At 37.7% G+C, this 12103-nt stretch overlaps 1 protein-coding gene across 1 annotated transcript in view; it reads left to right on the top strand.

The window, feature by feature from the left end:
• The first annotated feature begins 1589 nt into the window (after positions 1–1589).
• Positions 1590–12103, top strand: part of LOC133516841 (tyrosine-protein kinase Btk) — a 67989-nt gene continuing 57475 nt past the window's right edge. Inside the window, exons 1-2 of the mRNA XM_061849835.1 lie at positions 1590–1789; positions 3025–3180. Coding sequence (XP_061705819.1) covers positions 3031–3180 — 150 coding nt within the window. The 5' untranslated portion in view covers positions 1590–1789; positions 3025–3030. The remainder of the gene's footprint in view (positions 1790–3024; positions 3181–12103) is intronic.

Raw genomic sequence — 12103 nt, 5'->3', positions numbered from 1 at the left:
TCCCTGTCACACGTACGAATGTACATGTGCGACCGAGAGGCAACACGTCGAACGTGGTTCGCTGTAGGCCCTTAGGGCAGTGAACGGAAATAAAACAAGGAACCCGCGTCTGAGAACATAACCGTTCAAATTCTCGAGACAATTAGCACACATACACAATAGAGTTGTTTCCAATTTTTTGAAATGCTTGTATTACGTTCTATATTAACTAAAAGTTGCCCTAAAATTAAACTTTTGTACTAAAAACGGCTTTTAATATGTTAAATTAACAAAATGTATTTTGACAGATGCTTTCGCGCTCAAAACGCTCTTTGAAAATTGTGTGACGTCACAGTTTACGGGTTGACACATAACTACATACACACGTAGAACTCGTAGAAGATACGAAATGTCAACTGACATTTGTCATTTGTTGTTTATAGCCTAACTGTCAACAGTGTCAATCCGAGAGTTGTGAAGTCATCAGAGGGTTTACCGCGAACCACGTTCGACGCGTTGCCTCCCTGTCACACTTACGTACGAATTTACAAGTGCGACAGAGAGGTAACACGTTGAACGTGGTTCGCGGTAGGCCCTCTGAATCTTCAATGACGTTTTGAGTTTGGTCACGTGACGTGTGCCAAAAGATATTTTAAATTCAATATTTACAAAAATATGGTCATTACAGGTCCCCTTAAAGTAGTTTGACATGTTCTTATAATCCAAAAGAATTTATTGGGATACAATTCTGCCCTAAGATTTGTAGATGGAAACAACCCTATTACACCTACATTTAAATAAGACGATACGTTTACAGAGCCTGTATTCAAAACTGGTAAACGAAATAATAATCATCCCTATTACGGTCAACCAATTTGATTCCTAGGCCACTATAGAACCATGTCATAATGACTTCTACGACTGCTTATTGAGTGATGGATGTCATCTATAGAGTAGTTAAAGCGACAAGGTTCTATAGTGGCCTAGGATTCAAATTGGTTGACTGTACGTGTACACAGCTAAGTGTAGATGAACTGCATATAATGCCAATAACTACCAATTAGCGACATCAATCCGCCGCTGAGAATTCGCGATTCATATTTTGATTAGATATGACCTAGACGAATAGGTTTATGTCATAATAGTTTGAAGAACCAGACAAATAATTCGATAATCCACGTATAATAATTTTGTGCAGATTAAAACATAACTGGATAAAATGTTGCTATGAAATGACAGACTAACCAAACATTAGTAATATAATATATCTAAACTAACTTATTAAAACGATGTTGGCAAGCGGCGGGACGGCATGATTCCGGTTCCTTGGAAGCTGGGACGGCCTTTAGTTTGGGACGCCATATGTGTCGATACCCTTGCGCCGTCCCACCTTCCAGGGACCTCGATCAAGGCCGGACCGGCCGCCGAAGCAGCCGAGCGTCTCAAACGGCGCAAATATGCACCCATTGATTCTGGTTGCATGTTTGAGGCTTAGTGTGTACACGGTATTCGCTAAACCTTCCACATAGAACGAACAAAGACAACTATCGTGACGTCTGTAGAGCCCATATGTTTTTATGAGTTGACAAGCCAGGCTTTATCTATGGTCATATACTGTTCTTGTTGTTCATGTCTTTCTCGTTCATGCAAAATCAAAAAGCAAAGCAAAGTTCCTAAGCAAAGCAAGTCAGGAAAGCTAAATATTATTTCTGGTGTATGACGAGGATTTAAGGAATTTCTAAAGAAAGGGCTGCTGTCTACTAAATCATTCCTTAATCATTTTCTTGGTTATGGACTTCCACTAATTTTGGTATGTTTTGATCCATTATTTGCTGGAGTAATATCGGATTTCTATCTTTCAGTATTTAAAACTAGCCGGTTTCAGTGTCTTGTATTATTCTTATTTGGAAAGGATGACATCGTTAAAGAACTAGTTATGCGTAATATATCGGAGTCTTACTCGGAGTTAGAAGTTTTAGCCTTATAATACAATTTAAGTTTTGTTATCTTTTTTGTTGATCGAACAGTTCAAAGTAATGTCGCTCTATGCTTCAACTATTCTTGTATCATATAAAGTACTGAACGTAATTCATAATTGATTTCGTACTAATAAAATTTGACGACTGGTTTGGCCTAGTGTGTAGTGACCCTGCCTATGAAGCCGATGGTCCTGGATTCGAATCCCGGTAAGGGCATTTGTTTGTGTGTCGCGTACAGATATTTGTTCCTAAGTCATGGATGTTTTATATGTATTTGTATATTATATATATCATTGTCTGAGTACCCACAACACAAGCCTTCTTGGCTTACCGAGTCAATTTGTGTAAGAATGTCCCTATAATACTTATTTCATTATTTATTTATAAAATATTCTCACTTAAAATTGAACTGAATTAAGTAGAACAAAATATGCAAACTAATTTTTATTGGGTATTGTTGCATTGTTGGCTTACACTAGTAAATATAGATTACGTAAATAGTATAGTATTTAAAAATACTGTATTTATTTCAAATTTATTAAATTTAATAAATAAATAATAAATAAAAAAGCCTTTTATTTCTGGGTGAAAATATTACAAAATACTTAACCTAGTATCTTAAACCTAATATGATTTTTGTGAGATAACACTCCATAACCCTTAAGAGATAAAGGCCTCTTCCAGAACCCTCCACTTCTTTCTGTCTTGGGCCTCCCGCATCCAGCTGGCCCCTGCCAGTTTCATTATGTCATCTGACCAGCGTATCAGTGGCCGTCCACTAGTCCTCTTACCAATGGGCCCTTTCCAGGCTGTTGCTTCAGAGGTCCATCTTCTGTCTTGTAATCTAGCTACATGGCTAGCCCATCTCCATTTTTGTTTCTGGGCCTGGCTTAGTGCGTCTATAATTTTTGTCATGTTGCTAATTTTGGAGTGCCTAATCTTCTGTACTTTTCTTAGTTTTAGCATACTCCTTTCCATTGCCTTGATGACTACGATATATTATAAGCACCTAAAAGTTGTTGATATCTATAATTTTGATGAAGATCGTTTATATTTGTTATTACAGAAAACAATGGAAAAGAATGATGAAGATGAGGTTATCTGCGAGACATTTATGGTGAAGAGATCTCAAAACAAGAAGTATTTCACTCCCGTTAACTATAAGGAGAGATGGTTGGTGCTCACTCGTCGAGCTCTTGTGTACTATGACAATGCCAATGAGGTTAGTGTGTGCCAGGATCACCATTATTTTAGACTTTATTGCCTATGATAGGGGTCAGCAACCACAGCTTGCATGCACTTTGAACATGCAATTGTGACTCTCTAAGGCACCCAAAAAATTACACTTATAGGACTTATTATTCTTTATTCATTGCATATCTTATTAATATTATGATTATTATTAGAGCTTCAATATTCCACAGAGAATTTTATCGTTTGATATGTATATTTTTAAATTGGAACAAACTACCAGAAGATGTGGTCTCAGCACTGAATGTCAATCAGTTTAAGAACAGACTAGACAAATACTTAACCAGCGCAAAGAATACATATTAAGTGAAGATCACTCAGATACAGGCAACTATCAGTTGTTTCAACTGCCTGCCTGATTAATAAATAATAATAATTTTAATATTCTGCTGTAGACCCCTGGATAAAAGCCTCCTTCCGCTGTCTCCATCTGTTTTTGTCTTTTGCTGCGCTTTGCCATTCCTCAGTAGCAACAATTTCGTCCTGCCATCTGGCTAGTGGATGTCCTCTCTTTCTAGAGCGCCCCCTGGGCTTTTTTTTGTCCATAAAGCAGTAGCATCAACTTCTGCGAGTACATGCACAACAATTGGCGATGCTGGCTCTTTGTCTGCAACCTCCGATGCATACTGCTTTATGTTTATACACTAAAAGCCGACACTTACCACACAATAAATCATTTATACAAATTAACATATTACTACATTTGCTATATAAATCAGCCTCTTGCTCTGTTTCTATGCATTTTTGTTTCCCACGGATATTTTTTAATGTTTTTTTACAAGACTTGCATTTAATGTTTTCCATTTTCCACTACAAAATGCGAAAAACAAATGCAGATAATATTATCCCATCAAAAACAATACTTGTCAAAAAAACAAAGTCTCGCAACTCAGTTGTTCTGCGGTAAAAAGTTGTGAGATCCATGTAATACCAAGTCGGTTATTAATTTATTCAGTCTCTACTTAAGCGACTTTCTGTCTTAATACGTCCAGTCTCTAAGACCACGATCGTGGTTCATAACAATTGAAAATCAATTGTGTCTGGAATCTCCGTACTCGAAGCATTAAGTTGTTACGTAATAATTAACAGCATCTTATAGTGACGCATATCAATATTAAAATTCTTTAATGTTATATATAAATATATTGAGACTTTGCCATCGCCTGAAAACACGTGTAAATTCAATCGCCTGAAAACACATGTAAATTCAATTATTTAGTGCGATGGCAAAGTCTCAATATATTTATATATAACATTAAAGAATTTTAATATTGATATGCGTCACTATAAGATGCTGTTAATTATTACGTAACAACTTAATGCTTCGAGTACGGAGATTCCAGACACAATTGATTTTCAATTGTTATGGACCACGATCGTGGTCTTAGAGACTGGACGTATTAAGACAGAAAGTCGCTTAAGTAGAGACTGAATAAATTAATAACCGACTTGGTATTACATGGATCTCACAACTTTTTACCGCAGAACAACTGAGTTGCGAGACTTGGTTTTTTTGACAAGTATTGTTTTTGATGGGATCTCATTTCTTTTTGTATTTTGTAGACAGTTCTACTTTTTTCCTTTTCGGTACCTTCTACTTATTGTATATATGTATATCTACCAGCAACGAAATAAATAAAACATCGTTACGAATAAAGCCAATATTGAAAAATTTAATAACTGAAGACTTGGCTGTATGGGCTTAATTTTCTTTGCGGTCTTTTCTAGATTTTTTAGTTTTTCCTTGATTCATACACCAAACACTACTTATATTCCAAATTTGAAGCTTCTAGGTCTGCTAGAAGTGCCTTAGAATTTTGATGATCGGTGAGTCAGTGAGTGACAAAATTAAGAAATTTGACCCGTTATAATTCTTAAAATACTGGTTCAATTGAATGAAATTTGAAATATACCGTGTCTTTACAATGCCTGCATGGTTACTGAAAATTCAGTCTTTTAGTTTTATCCACAACGAAGTTACAGGGGGTCGAAAATGGTCTGAATTGCTTCGAGAAAAGGATGGTACGGCCGTGATGCTTTTTTGCTCGACTTGGTGGGGGCACGTGTCAGATGTTATCAAAGCTGACACGTCATCGTTGATGCACTCCAAATAGGTTTATTAGAAGAGTTTGTATACCTACACACTAATCTTCAAACTGCACTGGTACTTCTATCTGTACATATAATGCCAGTGACTACTTATTGGAGAATCGTTTTTTTTGACATGAAGCACGAACATTTGTGCAAATATTTTTATATGTGTATGTAGTGGGAATTAGTGGCTACTCATGCATATTTTTTTTGGAGGTGTACCTCCGCGAAAAGTAAAAAAAAAATTGGAAGGAAAAAAATATTTTTATTTTTTGCAATGAAGTTTAAGGACAGGATGCTGGTAAAAAATATGCATTTTGTAGTTTTTTTTATTGTTATCATATATAATTTTGTTTGGTTCATGTAACTTGAATCGTTTATAAAATATGACACTTTCAATGATACCCTAATTATTTTACGTTATCCTGAATAACTCGCAAACAAAAGAGAATCGAGGTCTGATGTTAAGCATGGAGGTTCCTTAGGACCTAACAGTACACTACCAGAAATATCGACAAAATCCGTCGTTGGGGGCACTTCTTGTTCGCTTAGCCTGCTAGACCCTTTCCGTATCGGGCAATTATGTGTAATGTGGTGTATAGTCTGCACTTGGGCCCCGCAGTCGCATGCTGGTGAGTCTCGCCAACCACACTTAAACAAGTAGTCCGCACAGCATCTATGTTCGGTGCGGAGTCTGTTTAATTGGCACCATTACTTCCTAGATGCTGAAAAGCCATACGGCTTTTTGGTAGGGTCGTAGGTATTTAGGCTGGGCTTTGGCAGGTTGGATTTCCACTCATCTTTCCAAGCGTCTTTTATATTGAATCCGCCTTGCGTCAGGTTTTGAGCGGTTTGATAGGGCGAGTGTCGAGACTTCAGACGATGCTGTGGTGGTTTAAGGAATTCCTGGTGGATTGGCGAATACACCTTATGTATCCTAAATACGAAACAATTGTGTTGAGAACAGTCTTGGCGGACAGAGAAAGACGAATGACGTCAACCAACTTAAAAAAGTGGCTGTGACAGAATCGGACAGACAGACGGACATGACGAATCTATAAGGGTTCCGTTTTTTGCCATTTGGCCACGGAACCCTAAAAATGAGATCCTAATTGTTCCTGTTTAATGTTTTTAATATTTATGTTTCTCCAATATTTCAAAGATGGTCCCAGAAAGCTCTGTTTGGTGAAGTGTTGCTGCTGACATAGACCATAAACTCTTATGTGCTCATCTATGTGCTGGGTGATTAAACTTAACGGTTTTATGAAATCAGTTATTTGTTCCGTTAAAAAATATGTATATGAGCCCTGCTAACTTTTAACTTTAAGAAGTATAATCACATTGTAAATTTAATAACATAATACATTTTTCTTTATATGCTGCTCAGGAGATTTGTTAACATACTATAAGGTAAGTGTACAATACAATACAATACAAATACTCTTTATTGCACACCTCGCTAAAAAGTGATCTCTTCCAGACAACCTTTAGGTAGCGAAATTAAATAAATTTTTATCATGTCAGTAGGTGTTCCAGATGCAATAAAAGAAGTCTAGCACAGAATAAACACAAAACAAAACAATTTATCATATACAAATATGAATAAAAAAGATATATAAATACATATACATACTTATATTGTATGGTATATTGTTATAAATTACGTCGGTGGCAAACAAGCATACGGCCCGCCTGATGGTAAGCAGTCTCCGTAGCCTATGGATGCCTGCAACTCCGGAGGATGTACATGCGCGTAGCCGACCCTAACACTCCGCACCCTCATTGAGCTCTGGCAACCTTACTCACCGGCAGGAACACAACACTATGAGTAGGGTCTAGTGTTATTTGGCTGCGGTTTTCTTTAAGGTGGAGGTACTTCCTCAGTTGAGCTCTGCTTTACATCTGGAATGACACCCGCTGTGCTGTGCCCTAAATAGAGCGAGATGACATTCACAGTGGCTAATGTGTAATGAATAATGATTCATATGGAATTTGGAAAATTTTGTTTGAAAATCAACAAAACCATCAGTTTAAATGAGACAGAGAGAGATCAACTTAGGTTAGGGCAATAGAAAAGCCACAAATGAAATAAATTGTTCGTCATACATTTAGTATGAAACAAAATAAAGATCTCTGTGGGTGAGGGGCCTATATTTAGCAGTAGCAGGTGACATCTGTTGGCTGATATGAGGACGTTGATGATAAGCGGATCTTGGGTTAGTTAGAGCTATATGTTAGGACGCGTCCGGTTTGGGTGTTTAAACTGGTTTACACTTATGTGTAACTATGGACTTGAGAGGTAGAGAGAGGTAATGACGTGAATACAGAGGTGAAATCTTTTGAAAAATTAAGAGGATAATGGACGACCGCATCACCATACAAACGTAGTCCCCATTTCTTTCCTGGATTTGACTTTATGGGAAGTATTTCTACACAATTTATTGTATATTGACCATTTTTTTTACGCCCCAACGCAAAAGAGGGGTGTTATAAGGTATGTTTGGTGCCAAGCCAATGTCTGTCTGTGGCATCGTTAGCGCTGCAACGGATGGGCCGATTTCGATGCCGTGTTTACGTGAAAGCAAGTTTTCTTGCGGTGTTTCTTAGCTATGTTTCTAAAAAAATCGATCCAGCAGTTTGAAGAGTATCAGGTCTTTGTTATAAAAAGTAGGAGCGAGAAACAAATTCCATACATATTTTTAGAAGCTCATAATCTTATAATAATTAAAAAATCGAAAAAGAAACTAACGAAGGGAAGGAAAAAAAATCTTTAAAGAAACCTATCGTGTGTGGTATCGTTGGTACTCAAATTTGTAATAATGTATGCACAAAATCTAAACATGAAACACCCACGCTGACGCTCAGTGAAATTGAGAGAATAACACGAACTTACGGGGCCGTAAACTTAAATCGGTCAACAGTTCAGCCTGCTGATGATTCAAATTTTATATTTTTCCCAGGGCATTTTGCTCACGCCTATAATCGCAAAGCATCAATGTAACATTAGTCTGAGCTCTCACTAAGACGTTATCCATTTCGGGCCCAAGTTTCACTGGGTATGAACTCATAGTCAAGACGAAATGTTTTTATAATAGGCGGGCATAATACGTACTTACGCCTTCCCCAAAGGCGGTACGCTTGGCTGACTCCTGTCTGCATATTATTAACCTCAGGACAGGTAAATGTTAATCACGGACTGGTCCAACATAACATAATGAAACAAATATGGGGTGCTTTTATATACGCTTGCTTAGGTTTTTATATTTATCGTCATGATGATTGTAAGTAATCGCTTCTAAAGTATTGCAGACTATTATGTTTTTAGCCCTAGAGAAAATCCTAAAGTCAAGAGCTGAAACTCTTTCTTGGTCCAAGCGAACCAGCGTGCATAAACTCTAGATGGCAGCACAGGAGGCGCCAGATTTTTGGCGCGAGGTGTAAATGTTTATGCTTCCAATCTAGCCCACAAGATGGCAGAACTATGCATAAGAAAACGTACGAGAACGGTAGATGGCAGCACTTGCTTTGGCTTGAAGTGTCAATGTACAGTAAGTTGCAAAGAAAATTTACCCCCACTGCATACAAATTTGTAATCCTTGGGGTCGGTACCTTTTCGCCAAGCCAAAACAAGTGCTGCCATCTACCGTTCTCTTACATACATGTTTATGATTCCGATTCAGGCCACACGATGGCAGACCATCCAACGCGCACAGTGATGCCATAAGGGTAATTACTGTAATGAGCGGTACAGGAGGCAAGGAAGTGAGCGACCCAATCTTTATCTTTTTTACTGTTTAATTGTATACAAAATCGAAAGGCCTAAAATATACATTCAGCCAAAAAAATCCTCCAGAAGTTTATAAAAACTTGTCAGTGTCAAAGGGCCTACCGCGGACAACAGTCGGTTTTTCGTTATCTGTCTCTCTGTCTCTTGCATTTCCAAATGCGATTTTCTTTTTTCGCGGTAGAGCCTCTGGGGGCCAAGCCAAGACGTCAATAATTGGTAGAAAACGCCAATCGAAACTTAATGTAAATAGTCATGTGGCTGTCACGCCAAAGTCGTCGTGCGATAAATCGGCCGTATTACAATATAATACATTACACGGCCGTATTACAATGTAATACATATAATATAATAATTACAATACAATGCAAAAATCATGTGACTTTTCATAGCATCTATCATCCCGATACATTTTTTTCTTTTTGTTGACGATTGTGACGATTCAAATGTTATAGGTACATGTATGGCGCTTTTGGTAATTTTTGAAGTCGGTTTTATTTTTTGTTAAAAAGTTTTATTAAATGAATAGATAGCCGCTTTCCTTTTAAAATGCGCTTCACAATTAGTCTCTAATATAGTAATTCAGTTGCCAAATGAATAATTGGTACTTGCTTTAAAATAAACAAATGCTGTAACGGCATTAAAATACTGCTCATATTGAAATGTTTTAAGACTCCGCTTTTGTCGCCAAACTATTAATGTTAGTACTATTTATTTATTTGTATAATAATGTGAATAATGTCTTATAATATTTATTTTATTAGAGTTGTTGTACTTGTTGCGCACTTACCGTTAATTGCGGTAAGTTCGCGGTGAAATTATTAAGAATATAGGAATAGTACAAAATCTGTAATCGTATATTATCCTTACGGTATCGTGAGTAGAGGCGGCCGATGTAGGGTTAGCTGGAGGGTGGGTCGGCTGGCGCATGCGCGAGCTGGGTGTGTCGCCGTGCGCCCGGCAGTTCCGCACCGGCCACCGTGGCTACCCCGCTACCGTCCCACGCAGCTAAAACTGGTAATTACAATTACATTATCTACGCGAACATTGTCACAACACTAGGTTTAGACATTTAGACCCCTGCTTCACTGAGACGGGATCAACCAGCAGTATCGTCGGTATCCGCCAACGCCACGCCAATTTTGCCGTCTTTTAGTGGTCATTTGCCTTATTTCATTGATGCGACGATAATAAAAGTAAGTATTATTATTCTTCACAACTCATTCACTGGTAGTCATTGTATTTTTAGATGTGAATTAAGGCGGCAATGTTTATATAGACACCGCGCTTTACCTTATAAGGCGTAGAGAAATATCTCTCGTATTGATAATTGTATTTCCGATTTATTTTTCCGAAATTCTTAGTAAAGATCGGTTTCTCCATGACTGAAGTTGTTAGCCAAATGTAAAAGTGATCCACTTCAACTCTGTTTTTAAATATTAAATTGCCAATTTAAGGGAAGGGACCGTTTGTATTTTCCGAGTATGAATAGAAAATAAATACCGACTAAATCCCACACGCAGACCACGCATCTCTGTAGCATTTGCATAATGGTTCCGTAATAAAACTTGTACGATACGAGAAAGCAACATTCAAGAAACCGAACAAGCAATTCCTCGGTACTTATGCGCAACTTTATAGTTCTGGAAATCGGACGCAATTATTTCCAAATAACTCTGCTTAATCAAAAACTCCTTATATTTTTTATAAACCTTAAAAGTAATTTGACCATTAGACGAGACAACAACATACAGACACACTGACGCAAAGAAACTAAGGTAACGCAAAGCAAACAAGGTTTACATTGTATCAACCCTAGACATAAACTGAAGTGTTTATAATAACTCTACATAATGTCATTCTTTGGATACTTCCCGATGGCTTTTACGCAGTACTCACAGGCCGCGAAGTGTACACTACAATCACCCACATAGAGGGAACGGGAACTACCCTCACGGTTTAAGAGGAAAGGGGACGACCGGTTCCCCACACAATCGTAGTCCCCATTTTCCTTTCTGCATATTGACCTGATCCAAATTTTTTATTTATTAGATGTTTATTATTAATAAACATCTATTTTTTTTTGTTAGCCACTATAGTGTCCCACTGCTGGGCAAATGCCTCCCCCCGTTTTCTCCACTCGACCCTGTCGTCGGCATTTTCCCACCATTTTGGGTAGAATGCGTCCAAGTCGTGCCGCCATCTCCTTTTCGGTCTGCCTGCACCCTGTCCTGCACCTAATTTTATAAAAATATTTTAACTGGCTATGAGATAAGGCATAAGGGGCTAGTTTGTTTTTTTTTTTAGATTTTTTGATAATTATAAGATGAGCGTAAAACACATTAATTTTAAAAGCTCTTAACAGTCCTAACTCAATAATTGAAAAATCGAAAAAAAGAAATCAAATGGAAGGGTATAGCTATGGTCAATATACATTAAACTGTGTAAAAATATGTTCTAAAATATCAATATCCAGTGAGGAAACTGGGGATTACGTTTGTACGGAGAAGCGGTGGTCCACTATCGTTTTAATGTATGTGTAGTCACGGCACTGCACTCGCGCGTAAGCCGCCCCTCGTTATGCGAGCAATTTTAATGTAGGGCCCTCTGCGACTCGCGCGCTAATTGTTTCAAAAAGACTCGCTCTCTGTGGCGTTTTTCTGTTGCGGGTCTTTTGTGGATGAACCGAGGTTTCTAGTTTTTTGTTAGGTAGATATATGTTATGTCGAAAAAGCTCTTTGTAGTCTGTTTAGAGTGTGAATACAGTTTTGGAACCAAACATATTAATATTTATGGGCATTTTCAGAAAAAAACTGTACGCTGTACTTTTTGAAACCTAACAAATATTGGGCTATTTCTACTCAGAATCACGAGCACTATCGATTTAAGCAATAAAAAAAATCGGCCAAGTGCGAGTCGGACTCGCCCATGAAGGGTTCCGTACCATTTATGACGTATTAAAAAAAAAACTACTTACTAGATCTCGTTCAAACCAATTTTCGGTGGAAGTTTGCATGGT

This window comes from Cydia pomonella, chromosome 4, assembly GCF_033807575.1.
Source record: "Cydia pomonella isolate Wapato2018A chromosome 4, ilCydPomo1, whole genome shotgun sequence".
NCBI lineage: Eukaryota > Metazoa > Arthropoda > Insecta > Lepidoptera > Tortricidae > Cydia > Cydia pomonella.
Note: the sequence above shows the minus strand (reverse complement) of the source record. Positions and strands in the feature narration are given on the sequence as shown.